The 19,902-nt window shown below is 33.7% G+C and overlaps 1 protein-coding gene across 4 annotated transcripts in view; it reads right to left on the reverse strand.

Moving 5' to 3' along the window:
• NBEA (neurobeachin) overlaps positions 1-19,902 on the reverse strand; it is a 355,376-nt gene that overhangs the window by 321,039 nt on the left and 14,435 nt on the right. For all 4 annotated transcript variants that reach the window (XM_070942793.1, XM_070942796.1, XM_070942795.1 and 1 more), the window contains exons 2-6: positions 8,294-8,525; positions 5,137-5,237; positions 4,607-4,702; positions 4,038-4,159; positions 814-940 (exon numbers count right to left, since the gene is read on the reverse strand). In XM_070942793.1, the coding sequence (XP_070798894.1) occupies positions 814-940; positions 4,038-4,159; positions 4,607-4,702; positions 5,137-5,237; positions 8,294-8,525 (678 nt within the window). The remainder of the gene's footprint in view (positions 1-813; positions 941-4,037; positions 4,160-4,606; positions 4,703-5,136; positions 5,238-8,293; positions 8,526-19,902) is intronic.

Genomic DNA, 19,902 nt, shown 5'->3' on the forward strand with positions numbered 1-19,902 from the left:
CCAATGAACAGTATTATTTGAACTTACCATATTATATTATAACATGCTATGCTAAAAGCACTACACTGATAACTGAAAATGTAGAAAAAAATTACAAACTTTAATAATAAAAATTAAGGAGCACAGTGAAAAAATGGGACTAAAATTAAATATTAAGAAAAACAAATTAATGGCAACAAGTGGAATAGCCATCCTTAGAATTGGCAGTGAAAGTATCAGAGGTTATGTATGGACAGACCATCATGGAGAAAATCTATCTATATGATTACTAACAGCTGAATGACTTGAAGACATATAATCAATAAATCAATATAAAATATTGCAACTTTAAAATCTCAGGAAAAAATTCAACAAACAAAAGGAGAGAAACAAAATTTGAAAACTGTTTTCATTTTCTTCTAATCTGAAATATATAAATGAGTAACATTTTTTACAAAGTAATTAACATTTCTGAATAAATATAGTGAAAAAAATACTGTGAATTGCAGGCATACATTTATTATTTGTTTTTTGTTTTGAATATCCAGAAAAACTCTACAATTTAATTTAATAAATTTGATAAAAATGTCAAATAATAGTGATATTCTATAGAAAAGTGCAGAAATTTAGTATAATGAATTCTGTTTTGCCACATATATTTGTTCTGACAACTCGCCTTTTGCATGCATTTATTACGATGACTTCAAAATTGTCCAAAATGCAAAGAGTAAACTAAAAATTTGGCCTGGCTCACCACTCTTTAATAATAATTACAAATAGGTTGATATTCTCTGATAATTCTTACAATTACTAATATAAGCATTTTGTGCTTACCTTGCGAGGCTGAAAATCATACTTCACACAGTGTTGAAAACCTTTGCCTTTTGATTTCAATGATGTGACTATTAAACAGTTACCAACAAAATGTGCAGAATAGCCAACCCCTTTGCTGGTGCGAAAACTGAAATTTAAAAAAATATATTTTAAAAAGAAGCTTTCCAAGAAAATTGTGTTGTGTTGTGTTATGTTATATTTAATTAATAGAATCAAACTGTACAATACACAAACTGAAATGCATTTGTAACAATTTGACTGTTGCTATATGCATTACAGTACATATTTCAAATGCTGCAAATAAATATTACTTTTATTATGATTTTTACATTTTGTTTCTGTTAGTATACAAAGATAAAAGAAGAAAAATTTAAAAAGAAAAATAAATAGAAAACAAAATATGGTCCATATTTGAAAAGCTTTTTTTAAAAAATATGCAATTTAAACTTGACCATGCAAACTGTTACAACAGACCTTACAACTGTTGCTGTGTTCCCATAGTTACATAATCAAGATTTGGCTGTTTTGCAACTGACAGGTGTTTATGGCCGCCATAGGGTCCCACAATCACATGATCACCAGGTGCATGCGTAACACCTGGCTATCAAGCAGAATCAATGGAGAAGCCAGTAGTAAAATAGCAAGTTGTGGTCATATCATGATTTGCTTAATAATGACAGTGACTCACTTAACAACCATGGCAGAAATGAATTAATAAATGTGTCATGGTATATGATGTCTTGCTTAATATTGTGTCACTTTTTGATGGAGTTGCTGGTCCCAATTTTGGTCATTAAGCAAGGAATACCTGTAATTGATCTAAAACTGTAAATTCAGAGTGTCAGTATTGTAGGCTTAAGGACAATAACAAATTTAAAAAAACCCTTTTTTTAATAGGACAAAATGCTTTTATTCCTACAAAAATAGAGTCAGGAGAATATGTTGATTCATTGTAAGTTTTACAAAATCTATGCATAATGGCAACTAAAGATAGTATCTGTGTTGCAGAGATGTTATTAAGATATAATGAGGAAATTGGGGGAAAGCTTGCAAAAATTGTGCCAGCATTCAAAATCAGAGTTATAAATACCTCATTAAAGGAAAGTGGAAAAATTGTATTCACAGTAGTATTATAAATATATTCTAGATTATGTAAGACTAAAAGTCAATATATATTTCATACCACTGAATGTGGATTTAGAGCCCCCCTGTATTCACAGATGCACTAGAATTATATCCGTATCAAATATAATTTAAAAAATAGTTAATATCACCCTCCATATCATAAAGCATAACTCATTTAAGAAATATTGATTTGTTAGAGCAGTTATTTCATTCATTATCTTTAATGTCCTTAACCATTGTAATGGTATGTGGGAATGATCATGGGAGACAGGAGGGAGAGCCTGTCTCTAGGTATGGAAAAGATTTCTTGGCATGTAAAAGCAGGACTAGCAACAGTAGACATTAACATCATATAACATTGTTTCATAAAGACTCCTACAGACATTTTGTTTTATAACCTTAAAATTACCATTGGGTTAACAATTACACATAGCTGACCTGTGGAATGATCTCTCTACCTCTAGTCAGCTGAATGTATCTCAAAGTTAAATGACAAAAGAAAACTTTGATGGGGACTGTTTATCATATCTTTTCCTCCCAAGTAAAAGAGAAGACTTGCATTTTTCAGGTTACACATAATGAGGATTTTCCAGATGTCAGAAATTAATTACTTGTAGACTTCTAGGCAGTAAAAAAAAAAAAACCTCTCAATTATATTCTTAAGAATTGTTCTTATTTTTTGATGTGCCCAGAGTCTTGCCTAGTCTTTCCCACCACAGCTTTTTTTTTTAATTAGCAGAAAGATGAAGCATCTTTGCCTTCTTTTGGCCTATCAAGTTGTGGAGAGAAAGACTGTGGTAGAAATGAGTATCAGTGAAAGCAATCCCTAATGAATTCATACAAGGCTGACCCAGTTTGGTATGGCATATCCACAGGGTATGTGAAAACTCTAAAGGACATTGTCTTTACACAAGTCTAATCTATTTAAGGACACAGTGCCAGTCATGCAATGCAGGCTACCATATCTGGGCTATAAAATCTGTGTACTAGATAGCAGCAAAGAGTTCTAGCAAAGTCTAATTATTTGCTTCTATTTAAGGGTTGTCTGCATTTTTGCAATCCAGCTACGGTAGCCCTAATGCAATACATCTGACTAAAGCAGAATAATGGAATCATGCCTCAAGTTCCATCACTTTGGGGTACATGCCCAATACTGCAAAAGATATAACAAAGCATGTAGCTGTCCTCATGAAACCAGAATGTTCCTTTTGTCACTGTCACCTTTCCTTATTTCCTATATTTTTGTCATTATTAAACTCCTTGTTCCAGCAGGTACATCCACACAACAAACAATCTCTTAACATATTGTACATACTGTATTTTTTTTTCTGGAAAGCAATACATAGTAAATTTTATGACTATATCTTTTTCCTACTGTCCCATTTCTAGGCCCAAAAGCCAAAAGTGTTTACATAACAAAAGAAAAATAGTGCAATTTATTATTTATTAATTTCAGACATTTGGAAACTGTAAGTGAAGCTGAAATGTAGACTGTGTCTACTTCTCACATTTTTATTATAATATTGACTTCAGCTTAACTAGATTCTTTTTTATAAATGGGAGAACATACACATTTATATAGAGAGTAAATCCAACCTGTTTGAGCTGGCCAGCCTAGTCCTATCTAATACATTTCCAAGCCCAATAGTTTATAATTTTGGATATGGAAAGAAATGATCAAATACAAACTATATTTATTCAAAGTCACAATCTTATGTTTACTTAAATGTATGCTATGCTTAGTATCATTGATTATTAGGAAAGCATACAGCATCCGTTTGTTAATGCATTGTATAGGAATCCTCTATGTTGCTTTGAAAAAGGTTACTTATTTAATAGTTTGGTTTATGTTAAGCTTTCCTCTATCAACACACAGTATTCTTTCCTATAATTCTTAATAAAACAACCCTGTGAGATAAGATAGATTGGGAGATATTGAGTAAACATACATAAGACTATAGTGTAAAGATTTTGTCTTTTCTTTGGTTATAACCAACGTCTGGAATTAACCAAATATCTGAAAAGTCCTGTTTTCTCTACTAAAAGAAGCAAGCAATTATTTAATTAAACAACACTAAAAATATCACAATGATACTTACCAATAAAGATATGGTTTATCTTTATCTACATTAATATTATTCAATGGATCCATGCGAAACCAAGTGTTAAGCGTAAACCCATTTTGATAAGGCCACTTGGCAATTGGAGGCAATGCAATTGCCTATGGAAAAAATGAAAACAAAGTTAATTATTATCAAATAAAACTAAAAATGTTTTGCAAAAAATAAATAATTTGTAATCTCAGTGCACTAATCCAAGTCATCCCATTATAATTCATACAAAGACACTAGAATTTGGAAAATAGATGAAAATACATCTGTCTGGGCTTGGAGGGTTTTGGGTGTGTGCCCACTTCCCATTTCTTTCTTTAGCATAGATAATGCATGTGATCCAGAGTTTCTGAGGGATGGAACATGGCGCGGAATATACCTAGTAACTGTTTTACTAAGAAAAATCATTTCAGATATCTTTCTCAGATATCAAAGCTCCGAAAGTAGTCATACTAATTCTATATAAGTGAAACAATTAAACATGGTATTTTCATATTTATACATTAGAAGAAGATTTAAGTTTTACTATGATCAATAAATTATTGCTTAAAACTTACTGCAGCACTGCAGCCTGGAAAGTTGAAAAAAGTATCAGGACCATGCCTCTGTGGCATCTGATTAAGGACTGACAACAGCTTGACTGCATGTCTAGGCTATCAAAAACAAAATTGTACAATTATTTTACTGTATTTATTTGTTAGATTTATATCCTACCTCACCTTCAAGAATGAGACAGCACACACAGAACACTCTCCTCAAATTTCCCTCAGAAGAAAGTGGTAGGCTTAAAGTTACCTATGAATTCCCTCATATATATGAACCTGGGTCTCACCAGTTGTATTTCAACATTAAAACCGCTATGCCATGCCACTAGTATCTATATTTATAGTTAATGTCCATTTTATTCACTTTATAATGAGATACTGTATATTAGTTGGTATCTAGTTTTCCAAATAGAAATTTATTTTAAAGAAGTCATCAGAATCCGATTTAAAAAATTTTAAAAAAATGCTAAATGCTTAATTACACATGATGTTGCACCTTAATTAAACAAGTCATAACTATATTTACATTAGCCATAGCTTACCCAGATTCCATTTTCACCACGAAGCATGCTGAACAAAAGCTTCAATTCCTTAACGGTAATGCTGTAGCTGGCAAGAACCCCCAACATATCAACGAGAAGATCTTCAAAGAAAAATAAAATTACTCCACTGCTTCCTTATTATTTTTTTATATAAATAATATTTCAAAGTACAAACTGGATTGACTGTTAACATTATTAGTTCTGAATGCTAGGTTTCCCAGCAATTAAAGACTGTATTGCAAAATTCAGAGGAATAATTATAATAGAATAGAATAGAATTCTTTATTGGCCAAGTGTGATTGGACATACAAGGAATTTGTCTTTGGTGCATATGCTCTCAGTGTACATAAAAGGAAAAAAAGAAAAAAGAGAGGAAAAAAATTCATCAAGAATCATAAGATACAACACTTAGTGATAGCCATAGGTTACTAATAAGCAATCAAATCATACTTAATAAGCCCTAAGAATTCATTTTGAGATTTCTTAGATCTGCCATGACAAAAGCCCAAACTACTTGTGCAATTGAATGGATGGATAAAAAGTTCATATTGTGAGTTTTCCCTTTTTTCATAAACAAATTCAACAATATAGAAAGGTTTACAATAATGCAAGAAATATTGATCAAGAGAAGAATCTTTATTACTTCAAAAGGTTTCTGAAATGATCAGACATTATTTTGTAACTATATGAAAGCTTTTATCAACCATTAATCTTAACTTGAAGTATTGTTTTTTTTAATCCAAGAGTTTGATGATCAGCTCACAACTGTGACATCATGGCCTACTATTTTATGCAAATAGTAACTGTAAATTTGCAAGATGTGTTGCTACTTTACTTATAGGTAATCCTTGATTTACAACCATTCATTTAGCAACTCAAAAAAGTGCTTTATGACTAGTCATCACACTTATGACTGCAGCATCATCCCTATGGTCATGAGGCATTTGGCCATTAGCATGTATTTATGAAGGCTGCAGCATCCTGGAGTTGTGTGATTGCTATTTGCAACCTTCCCAGCTGGCTTCCAACAAGCAAAGTCAATTGGGGAATCTGGATTTGCTTAACAACTGCAGGATTCACTTAACTGCAGTAATTTGCTTAATTATAACAAAAAAAGGTTGCAAAATTGAGTTGACTCACTTAACAATGGTCTTGCTTAGCAATGGAAATTCTGATCATAATTACTTCTGATAAATTTTCTAAGCTGAAGATCTCCAGACTGATGATCAATGTCTGGTACTGCAAAAAAATTTATAGACTACCAGATATTCTCCAAAACAAACATACAATTGTTTTAATAGGTTTGTACCAATAAAGTTGAACATATAATAGTTGGGAATATTTTTAATCAAACATTAGATACTTTTTGAAAACTTAATACTCCATCCTCCAAATAATATTCTTAAATTCATAACATTTTCCAAGAGTTATTTCTTAATTTAACTGAGTGAATATTGAGCATTGTCTGACTTCTTAACAAGAATATACCTTTATTTCTTCTCCACTGAAAAAATATTTTCAACTAGGTTATTTCCTGGTATCTCATTCTGTATATTTACAACATGTGATAGAAATATTTTAATTTCAGACCATGGAACTATGAAGCTTACTACTTTAGTGATAAAAATCTAAATATACACTTTGTCCTTGCGTATAACTTTGAATGATAAAATTATTAGAGAGGTGGAACAGAAAATGGCATAGGATTTTCTTTTTCATATTAAAAGGGACTTAGTTATATATTTTGAACAGAATTATCAGATTTACTCAGTTATATGTTCCTCATATTAAGGAAGCTAAAATTAGCTAAAATTAATTTTTACTCTTTAGGCCTGCCATCCATTTTGATCCTTGTTCTTTACAAACCTCAAGCTTAATAATAAATTTTATGTTTCTAAAATGGATTTTTAGTATAGTACATATAGCAATGATACTGGAAAAAATGGGGAGAAGTCCAGTACATTATTGGCCTTCATACTTCAGAATTACACAATATAATATTGTAGCATCTATTGAGGATAAAATGGGAATAAATATGCAGAGTACATACTCTGTCATCAAATACTTAAATTTTATTCTAAACACTATAGAATCAATTCTTCATTTGCAGAAGTTGAGAATCACATATTTAATTCACATTTTTGGTTTAACCCCATATAGGCAAATCCCAACACTTACAGTTATCCCGTGAGTCAAAGTAAATCAGATTCAGTGATAATAGGTCATACTAATAATCTAAAAAAACATAATAATTCCTTCATGTTCACATAAGAATTTCCAGTAAGGTTTCTCATCTGATACTATGAAAATATCTCCCACGGCAATGAAAAAAAATCCAACATATGCTCTAAAACTTCCTTTAGGATTCACAGTAAAACAAATTGAAAGATTATCCAAGATTGATTTACCTACCTTTTTAAATTGCATTCATTATTTTAAACAACTTTACAACACATAAATTTGTTTGTGAAGGGCATCTCTAAAGGTTCTCTGTTATGTAGCTAACATAAGAATGTCAGAGTTCAGTTCCTGGATTCAATTCAAGAACTATTATCAGATCCTTACTGAAATCCTGACAAAAATTAAGATACTGGTTCTGTAAGAAATAGTTCAATACCTATATTTCGTGATATAAAACATTGAGGAAAATAATTGATCATATCGCAAAATAGCTTACACATTAAAAGCTTAAAAAATACTCCCTAAACCTGCATTTTAATTTTGTTTTTTTGTCTGGCACACAAGATTTTTGATATGTACTAAGGCTCTTTCAACATTATAGTTTTCATTCAAATAATCCTAAAAAAGCATTTTTTAAACATCTGCAGAATTTAAAGTTTGATTTACTTTGATTACCACCCAGTTCAAATTCACAAATGTTTCCTGAATAGACTAAATAAGTTAAATACAAACTTTCAAAATTTTATTTTTGAGGATTAAAACAAAAAAAATTAAAACGGTGTCTGAGAAAGTGGTATCAGCAATAATCATAATCTATTCATATTTCTTTAAAATATGTAATTTCATTAATTACAAAATAATCTGAACTTTTTAAAATTCCAAACTCTGCTCAGATACTATCCTTTAATAATTAATCAGTTCATATACAATGTTAAAATGATATCTGGATTATGATAATCTATTATATAAATTATACCTGCAATCATATCATCCACAGTACTCATCTTCAATAGCACCTGTTCAATTAAACCAACTTCTGTACTGGTCTGTAAATTCCGGACACTTTTACGAAGGATGGCAGTGAACATACTCCAAATTTCTGCTTGACATGTTACATCACAGTGCTCTAAAAGTTCTGACATGCATGTTATACTTTCTGCATCTTGGATTATAAAGTTCATCTCTAGATCAAATTCTCCACCAACCAACTGAAAATTTAAAAAGAAAAAAAGAAAATGTTAATTTACTAGATCTTTTCAAGATTCAGGCAAACTAACTTAATTTTTTTGATGTTCATAAACTACTTTGTGATCTATAAAAATGAATGTATTCTTAAGGGTTACCTTTAAGATTTTCTTTATTCACTGTCTTTCTAGAGTTGCAGCCTAGATACTTATTTGTAAATAGTCTGATATTAATTAAAATATATGATGGTGAATTAATAGAACATCAAATTATATTTTAAAATCACTGTGTGTATATATGATCAGAATACTGTAAAGTGTATGACAAAGGCTAGAAAAATTAAACAAAATTCCATTTTTCTATCACTTTTTTTTTTTTACAAAAGTCTTTAGAAATTTATGTTGAGCAAGGAAAGATGAGACTGTAGAACCCATCTCTACAGTGGTATGTGGTAAGAAATTCATTGTGATGGTGGGAGTTGAATTTGGTAAGATTTATATAGGGATAGATCAGGGCCAAATCAAAACTGATTGTTTATTAATAGCCCCCAAACTTTGCCATTATTTATTCACTTAGTCTCTTTATATATTATTAGGGCCTTAATTAAGAGAACAATAGAGAATGCAATCAGAAGCTAGTAACAACACAGTTATTTTTAGAAAACATAAGGGGTAGGATAGATTCAGGTCATCTGTAATACTTTATGTTTCATTACTACAATGCTGTCTTGATTTTAATATTTATTGTTGTAGCCAGGAACCCATTCTGATTATGATATGATACATGACAGAAATAAAGTTTTTTTTTTCATTTCCAAATCCTATCTAACCTTCTATGTAGACTGAAGTTCAGTAGCCCAACTCTTCTATTTATAAAAAAGGCATTGAGCATAATGAGGCATAGGATATATTTTTCAAGAGCTTTTTTTTTTTTTTTTGGTTGTTGTTGATTTGATTTATATGCCGCCCTTCTCCGAAGACTCAGGGCGGCTTACAATGCGTTACCTCGAGCTTACCTCGATTACTAAATAATTACTACGTACGTACGTACGTACCTACGTACGTACATACGTACATACGTACATACATACATCCTGATGCAGTTTTATTAGTTAACTGTCTAGACTGGTTTATGTACAAATAAGTCACCATACAGAATCCACCAATACTGTCAGAGAAATAATGCTGACATGAGCATTTCACAATAGTCTCCAGTGCACATATTAATAAACATTCCTACAGCAAGCTTTCAAGACAATTACTTTTTTAAAAAATTATAATAGTATGAGCTAAATGAGACAGTGTTGTACTAATTTTCAAGAATCTTTCACATATTTTAGCATCTTTTTTAATCATCTCAAAATAATAAAACACCAGCAACAATAAGGTTCCTAAGGTTTTAACTGTTATTTCATTTGCAATCATGTATGTAGTTGTTATTATAGTAAATGAAGAACCACAGTAAGAAATTTGATGTCATTCTATGTTTCACACTTGACCTTCAACACCAATCTTGGTCTTTTTAATTCAAAACATTTTAATTCCAAACCTTTTCCTATCCTTGGAAAAAATATGTCCCCCATCTACAAGCAAATTAATACCAGTTCCTAAATGAAACAGAAGCCAGTATTTTGGGGGAAGCTGGAAAGAAATAGTTAGCTCTACTTTCTTTGCTACCTCTCTTAACTGAAATTCTTCCGTTTACAAGACATTTAGAAGCTCCTTTAATAGTATTTGCAACTGGACTTGATCGTAAGTATTCATTAGGTCAATTAGAGCCAAACAACAAAGTACAAAGTATAGAAGGAATAAATCAGACATCCAGCCCTTGCTTATCAATGGAGACCGAGTGGAGCAAGTGGCCAGTTTTAAGTTTCTGGGTGTTATCATAAAAGAGGACCTGACCTGGGGCACTCACATTGCAGCACTGGTCAAAAGGGCCCAGCAGAGATTATACTACTTGAGACATCTCAGGAAACAACAAATGAATGAAAAACTGCTGGTGACCTTCTACTGCTGCACCATAGAGAGTATTTTAACTTACTGCATCTGTGTATGGTTTCCCAATTGCACAGTGGCAGATAGGACAGCGCTCCAGAGGGTTAACATCATTGCCCAGAGGATCAGTGGTTGCCCTCTCCTCTCCTTGGAAGAGCTTTATAGCTCCCTCTGCCTTAAGAAAATTTAAAACATTCTTAAAGATCCATCTCATCCTGGGCACCCTTTTTTTGAACTATTACTATCTGGCAGATGGTACAGGACAATAAAAACAAGGACAAATAGGCTTAAAAACAGCTTCTATCCCAGAGCAGTAACTATATTGAATTCTACTCTATAGTGTAATATTAATGCAGTATCATTATTTCAATTTCAAGTGGGTTTTCAATTCAGTTGTATAGAATGTGATGGATATGTGTTTTTGTTTTATTTTTTTTTAGTTTTCTTATGTATGATGTACACTGAAGATGGCATTTAATTTCATTGTATGAGGTGCAATGACAATAAAGTAAACTAAACTAAACTAAACTATAAGCAAAGCTTTGGCAGGTCACATCTTTTTATCAGTTACAAAACATAAACTGTCATTGTAAAAGACAGTACTTTGGGGGAAAAGCTGAAAAGAGACCTGAGACAGAATAGTTTAACAAAATAACGAGGCATAACAATTGTTTTCTCAGTATCAGTATAATAAACTTGGTCTCCGTTTCTAAGAAATATTGTTAAATCTGAATTCTAGTTCAATATTTTCACAGTGAAGGCAGTATTTCTTATTATCTTCTATTCAACAATGCCACTTTAAGAGTATCCTAGATGGCTGACATGTTTTCTGTTGCTTTTGGATATTATTTTTGATGTACAATTTTTATTGATTTATCCTTCTAAGAGGCACTGCCGAGTTTAACTAATGCAGAGTGTCATGGGCATTGCCAACAATTAATGGCATATACACACTAGGGAAGAAACAGATATACATTTCCTTGAAGTTATGATTGATGTTAAATCCTGTGGCAGTCTTTTCACAATATATTTAAAAGTAGTTGTCATCTGGATTTGCCACAGACTTTGGTTCCTATATCTGTTTCCCTGTGGCATGATATAATAGAATATCACATATATTACTATAGTTCAGAGTATATTCAAATGTATTATGAGAATTTATAGCCTATCATGGACAATCTTTTCCTTTCTCAAGTTCTACATGGAAGTTCCATATTGCATACAGATAGCTATGCATACAATTGTTAACCACTAAAAATAGGCCACTAGGTTCAAAACTAGTTGAATTTAATTATTTCTTCAGGAAACATTCACAATTATCAATTTAAAGAACAAGTTTCTAAAAATCCTATTATTAGTACTGGTTAATGTTTTTATTGTTCCTACTTCTGCTCTACAATAAGTTTTTTCCTTATGAAAAATAGAGACATCAGTACTGCAGGAAGTAAGCATTTTCTTTCTCCCTAATTGGTAGGTATAATCTGAAAGCAATGACACCAATCACCAGAAAATGCATTCAGTCATTTTAGTAGTTAATTTTTATTACATACTGCAGGAATCAATAAAGGGGACAGCTGCATTCAGGGATGCTACTCAACTATCTCGCCATATCAATGCACTTCGGAGAAATTTTCTGGATTTTTTTTTTCTCTGCCATATTTATTCAACTTCTTTGGAATTAATTACTTTTATCAGCTTCTCCTCATATTTGGTTGACTTCTGTCCAATTTTCAAATATTTAACATAATGAATGCAAATGAACATGATTCTGATCCACTTTACATAATTTCCAAATAAGAAAGAGGAAAACAAGACATGAGCTATATGCTCTACTCCCAGCTACTAATCTATTCACTTGATATGTGCATTTTGGTGCTGTACACTATGAAATACCTCAGTTACTGTATTATAGAGCCGTGGTGGCTCAGTTGTTAGAATGTAGGATTGCAGGCAAATTCTGCTGACTGCCAGCAGTTCGATTTGCACCGGCTCAATGTTGACTTGGCCTTCCATCCTTCCAAGGTCAGTAAAATGAGGACCCAGATTGTTGGGGGCAATATGCTGACTCTGTAAATCACCTAGAGAGGGCTATAAAGCACTGTGAAGTCATATATAAGTCTAAGTGCTAGTGCTATCTTTCAACCAACGACAAATATTTGTTTTTTAATTGTATTTGTAATCTATTTTCATATTTCTTACTATGCTTTCTCCTTGGTTGTTATCCACCTAGAGATATGAGTTGAATAAGGGTGCCATAATAATTTTCTAAGTAACCAAATAAATATGGAACTATGATTATAGTAAAAAATAACCCATTACAAACCATCAATATAAATTGTAGTTACAATATCCTTCCTTAACCATATTTAAGGATTCCAGAATAATAAATTCACTAAAGATAATGGATCTCAATGGAAGGTAATACAATAAAGGAAATTGAATAGCCTGTTAAATGAGGTTGGCAGGCATTTGGCAAGTTAAGTGTAATTTTCAAGAACAACCTCCCCCTATGCGTGAAAAGTTTTTGATCACTATGGGCTACTTGCTCTAACGAATGCCGGTGAAACATGAACACTAACCTCGCAATTGATACAAAAGCTATGAGTGGTGCAAAGAGCCATGGAAAGATACATGCTTGGCATTACAAGACAAGATAGGAAGACCTGCACATGGATTAGAGAACAAATGAAAATATACAATATCATCAAGAGAGTAAAAGAATTGAAATGGAAATGGGCTGGTCACATAGCAAAAAAACTGATAGGAGGTGGACCAAGGCCATCATAGAATAGATCACACTTGATAAAAAGCTTCCACAAAAGAGGTGGAAAGAAGCTGGATTGACGACATCAACAAGAATTGTGGGCCCAATTGGCAAAAGAAAACTGAGAACCGTTTAGGTTGGAAACACACAGAAGAGACCTTCATCCTGCAGTGGATAGACAATGGCTAAAATGATAATGATGATGATTTAAGGATTCACTATTTCCAAATTCACTAATGTGTCATATGAACCAGGTAAAGTATTGCATTCCTCTTGATTAATCTACCATGCAGACCAACATGCCAGTTAGATAAATAAAGACCAAAAATGAATAGAATCATCTTCTCTTCCTTTTTGTCCAACAGAGAGGAGAAAAATAGATTCTTCTGAACTAATCATATATTACACAGGTGCTTCTTATTATTTGCATGGTTTTCTATACCAACCAAATATCCCACATTGCAGTTTAACGTATTATATGAATTACATCCGAGCCTTACACATTGTATTAAGCTATTTTGTGATTTATTCAGGCAATGTAAACTTTGCCAAATAATCCTACAATCCTACAATAAGATTATCCAAATGTGAATCAAGAATACTTATTAAAATATATATTGTAGAGATTTTTATCTTGATTTTGTTTAAGTAATAAAGATGTAGGAAACTTCTTAATGACTATGAGGATTATACTCATAATATTAAGAATCACAAAGTAAATGGTCTACCTTGTATATCTGAACAGAGTTTCTTTCTGCAAGGAGTCTTTTTATGCCTGTTGGGGGTATGCTACAGTTATTTATTTTTTCAAAATGACAGCTAATTGTGGTATATATTTATTTATTCTCCCACCATTATTATTTTTATAAATCTCAGGCAATGAACATATCTAATACTCTTTCATCTTCCTATTTTGTCCATAACAACTTTGTAAGAGAGAGACTAGCCCAAATTCACCCAGTTGGCTTTCATTCAACCAAATTGGCTCTTTGTTGATACACAATCAAATATGGCTACATGGATCATGAATCATATGGATCAAGTGCTAAATATAAATTTATTTATTAAATTTATTAAATAAATAAACAAACAAATCTCTCCTGTTGATCATGATCTCCAGAAGATCTCAAGAAGGCCTCAAAACAGCTTTCTCAAGACTTAGAGAGCTGATCATTTCAAAGAGCTGATGAACAATGATTGGGATGGCCAAACTAGATATGATGCTATATTTACTGATGTGTGAAAGGGAATACATGTAGGGGATGGGGAATACAGGGGACTATTCCAGTGTACACATATAACTTGTTAAGGTGCTTGCAGTTTTTAATTTTCCTTACAGAATGGTAATTAAGCATTTCAGCATTATATAGGTTGACTGCTGGGTATTAACCAATGTTATATTAAAGGAACTAACAGTTCTGCTATCTTAAATTAATGGCCCATTACCCAAGCATTTTATATTTTTAACAAGCACAGCAAGATTTTTAAAATGTCTAATTTCTTAATTGTTCAGCAGGTAAAACTCCGTCAGAGCAGCCTCTAATGGAATAAATGAACTGTGGAGTCTATCTCAGATAAGTTACAATACTTATGTATGAGGTTATTTATGATTCCATCACAGGAGGCTCGTTTCTTGGTGAAAACATGCTATTTTAAAATAAAGATAAAGATATGTGAATAACAACATATGCCATTCAGATTTTACTTCTATTGCATGCTCTATTCTGTAAAAGAATGAACTACCATATTTAATTTTTTTTAGTGTTATGCAAACATCTGGTACAAATTGTGTTGATAATGCCTAATGTTCCAATATCTCAGTTGTTGCCACAAAGAAGAGGGAGTCAAAACTATTCTCCAAAGCACCTGAGGGTAGAACAAGAAGCAATGGGTTGAAACTAATCAAGGAGAGAAGCAACTTAGAACTAAGGAGAAATTTCCTGACAGTTAGAACAATTGTTAGAAAAATTAATCAGTGGAACAACTTGCCTCCAAAAGTTGTAAATGCTCCAACACTTGGACTAGAAGACCGCCAAGGTCCCTTCCAACTGTTATTTTATTCTATTCTATTCTATTCTATTCTATTCTATTCTATTCTATTCTATTCTAAGATGATGCCTTCTAAAACTAAACTGCAGATTCTTTTGAATGACTATGTACTGCATGGAAATTTTATTTATGTTAACATTTGTTGGGAGACAGCATAGTCCTCTCAGGAAATTTCTCAATTGTCTTTCTGACAATTTTCTCTTTCAGAGTAGAGAAATGAACAAGGATCAGATATCCACAACTTGATTACTAATTAATAGAGAAGTTTTACTTGAAGAAGTGGAAGTAGGAACATTTAATCACAATGAAAAAGTGAAAGGAATATATATCAAATGTATACAAATGACATAAAATTAGATGGGATGAAGAACACAAAAATAAAATCAAAACTATTTTGATTGGTTGGAGAAATGGGCTCAAAGTAACAACATGAAATTTAACAGAGTAAGACCAAAGTTCTCAATTTCAAAAACGAAAATCAAATGAACAGAAAAATCAAATAAATAGATGAACAATCTCTGCATACAATATTATTTATGAAAAATATCCCAGGTCTGGGAACACAGTTGGGTGTTAAGGCCTTCCAGAACTATAGGAGAGTAGGCGGGTGGGAGGAAGCTTTGGGAGGATGCTGTTCCAGAAAGTAGGACAGTGATAGAACCCAACTAGCAACATTTAATTGAAGGGATCTGGAGAACATCCACTCTATTGGAAGGTATTTTTGGTGTAGAAACAATTGGAGATAGGTGGTCTCTCAAATAACCAGACCCTGTGCTATGAAGGGCTTTATAGGTAACAATCAACATCTTATTAGAACAAGAAGAATATTAGGAAAACCTACTTATCAGTAAGAGTAGTTTGACAATAGAACAACCATTGCCTAGAGAGATAATAGGCTTCCCTTTATTGGATGTGTTCAGAGCCAAACAATCAATTCAGTTGTTTAGTTTCCTGCTTTGAGAAAGAAGCTGGATTTGATGTCCTAAGAAATCTCTTGCATATTTCTTATGTCCCAGCACATTTGAAACTAACTTTATATATATTTAGTATCTATGGCAAACCAGAACTTTTTACCACTAATTATTAGAAAATGATAGTTATTTTCAAAGAGACTTAACATTTGAAAGACCCTTTTATATGTATCCATTTCATGTATTCATAATTATGTTTATACTTATATCTGTTACGTATTACATGCTTGACGAAATAAAATAAAGAAAAAGAAAAACTACAGTGCCTTTATCTGCTGTCTTCCCCCTTTTACCTGCTGTGTAGCACTATATAGAGTCACGGAGATGACCTCTGACAAATTATTAAGAGAAGGTTAAACCATGTAAAAATGCTTTAAGGTAGGAAATAGGAAAAGTGTTAATAAGAGATTCAGACTTACTGTGGCTGACCCTTTGGGATATTATAAGAAAAGGGTAAACCAAGTCAGGCACCAAGATTCTGTTCTAATCAAATTTTGGATTCTGTTTGATATAACCTGTCCACCTCAGAGGCCTGAAAGACAGGAATTTCATATCCTATGTCCTTATTTGCCAATAAAACAGAGCTATAAAGGAACAACATAAAATTTCACCATATACAGATCCAGAATTGATCAAAGTATCTCAATTTACATACCATGAATATCAGAGTCAATGAAGAAAATTTAAGCATATAAAAACTTTAAAATATCCTTAAAATGCTAATTAGACATTTACTTGGCCCCCACGGAGAGGGCACGTAACTTGGGTGTCCTCCTGGATGCACGGCTGTCTTTAGAAGAGCATATGATGGCCGTGGCCAGGGGGGCTTTCTATCAGGTTCGCCAGATACGCCAGTTGCGCCCCTTTCTGGATCGGGACTCCTTATGCATGGTCACTCATGCCTTCGTCACTTCCCACCTGGACTACTGCAATGCTCTCTACATGGGGCTCCCCTTGAGGAGCACCCGGAGGCTCCAACTGGTGCAGAATGCAGCCGCGCGGGTACTTATGGGGGTGACATGGCGCTCCCATGTAACACCTCTCCTGCGCGAGCTGCATTGGCTTCCGGTGATCTTCCCGGTGCGCTTCAAGGTATTGGTTCTCATCTTCAAAGCGCTCCATGGCTTAGGGTCCAGTTATTTACGAGACCACCTTCTGCCACCGATAACCTCCCACCAGCCAATACACTCTCACAGAGAGGGTCTCCTCAGGGTGCCATCGGTCAGGCAATGTCGGCTGGCGACCCCCAGGGGAAGAGCCTTCTCTGTAGGGGCACCCGCCCTCTGGAATGAGCTACCCCCAGGGATATGACTGATCCCGGACCTCCGGACCTTTCATCAGGCTCTGAAGACTTTTTTATTTCAGTAAACCAGGCTGGCTTAAAAAAATTTTAATTGGTTAATTTTATGGGTAAGGGGTTTTAAATTGGGGGAAGCCAATATAGCTTTAATTATGTTTTAAAGTATTTTAATGTTTATATTGTATGTTTTTTAATCCTGGCTGTTTACCGCCCCGAGTCCTTCGGGAGAGGGGCAGTATAAAAATTTAATAAATGAAATGAAATGACTTAGGTATCCCAAGCAACAGTTCCTTGAACAGAACTTCCTTTCTGATTCAAACTATCTGCTCTTTGTTTTCTGGAAATCCAACCTTACTTTAAAATTAAATAGAGATGAGTGTTTGCTTTTTCCTTCTCTCAATCAAGCACACACACTTGCTTCTTATTTTACTCTGGAACTCTCCCATTTCAAAAGATAGAAGAGGGTGTCGATAAAGGTTCTCAATCATCCAGGTAGAGTTGTCTGAAGGTTGAATCATTGCAACTGGCCTATTTTTTTTGTTGTCAGTTTGGCAACAAAACTGACTTCCATCAAGGCAGCTTCCTCAATCAGAGCAAGATAGTTAGGCAGAGAGTCATTGGAACGTACCAAATCCTGCCACAGCAACCTCAAGGGGTTTCTTCCCCAAAGTGTGTTGCAAAATATCAATGAAGATTCTGGTTTCAGAACAACCTTCATACAATTCTACCTGGATGACTGAGTTGGAACTAGGCAACCCATGCCTCTCTGTTTCAGAGATATTTCCTTACCTATATGGAAAAATGGAATAACCATGGCCATGCAAAATAGTAGAGCAGGAGCTATTTCTGACTTGCTGTCAGCTTTCCCATTGAGTTTCCACATGGGAAAGCATTAAAAATCTTCCTCCTTCCCTCTCTCTTTCTTCCTTTCTACTTCTGCCCTTTTTTCCCCTCCCTCCCTTCCCTTTTTTCTTTCTTTCTTCCTTTCCTTCCCCCTGTTCTGTTTTCTTCCTTTCTCACTGTTTCCTCATATCCCTTCCCTCCCACTTCCATCTTTCCTGTCTTCTTCCCTACAATTTGTGCCAGCTTCTTCATTTACTTGTGGGAAGCTTTCAAGGAAAAAGTCAATAAGGCAGCCTACAGGAAGTTGCACGTCCAAGGCCAGGAGATAGGTAAGTGATTTCTGCTGATTAGGGAGAAAACAGGGAGGATTGGAAAGGGTACATGAATGTACATGAGACATGTCACATGGAATGATATGCAGGAGTGTATGGGTAGGCAGTCCTAGGTTGGGATATTTGGGGATTGCCACATGAGTCAAGGACAATGTAGGGAGGTGTGAGTCAGAAAAGATGCCTGGGTGTGCACAAGAATCAGGGAAAGTGTACAGGGGACAGCATTAGTCAGGCAGGACATGTGGGGGTATGCAAGAAGTACTGCATAAATACTGCATATGCCAGAAGAGCAATACAGGGCAAGAAAGGTGTGAAGGAAGCAGTGTGAACTGGCAAGGGTGCACAGAGTTTTTTCCTCTTATTCCTCCCTCTCTTCCATCCTTCCTTCCTTCCTTCCCTCCCTTCCCTCTTCTCTTCCCAGTAAGCAAGTAAGTGGGGGTGAGAGGGAGGGAGGAATTGAACGAATGGTTGGCAAACTGCCATAGAATGTTGAAAATGACGGTCACATGACCACCGCCACAGCTTGAACAGCTACAACTTTCCCAAATTTTATTTTGGGTCCTGGATTTCAAATGCATTCTATAAATAAACCCATTTGGAGTACTCAGGCTCACAAATTCTGTTCTATGATGCTCTTTTTGCCTAGTTAAAGGTTAAAGAAACTAGAGTTTTAGAGGTTTATAAGAATATTTATTCTTTTCCTGTCCAAAAAGTCTGGAACAGATGGGATAGAAGGGCACTACCCTCACAACAATAATTAACTCAGTTCCTTGGAAGTGTCTCTATCTACTAAGAATGTTGCTTCATTTAAAACAACATAAGTTTGGCTGCAGTAGTAAAGATAGGGTTAAGATAAAGTTTGTTAAAGTTTATTATATTTTTTAATGTAGGCTTAAAACAAAATATATACTTATACTATAAGTATATATTTGCTTTTTGATCAAATGATCATAATAAAAATGATCATGCTGGAATGAAATTAAGTGGAAGAAACTGTTAATGGCAGCACCTTACAGGAGGTTCCTAGAATATCCTGCTCTCACACTAGTCACAACCCTCATCATTTTCTGACCTATTACCAATATCAGCATTTCTACTTATTCTAAGGTAGTACACATAGTCCTCGATTTACGACCACAACTGA

Source organism: Pituophis catenifer, unplaced genomic scaffold (genome assembly GCF_029215685.1).
Source record: "Pituophis catenifer annectens isolate HBS135680 unplaced genomic scaffold, rPitCat1.0.hap2 SCAF_4, whole genome shotgun sequence".
In the NCBI taxonomy this organism is placed as follows: domain Eukaryota; kingdom Metazoa; phylum Chordata; class Lepidosauria; order Squamata; family Colubridae; genus Pituophis; species Pituophis catenifer.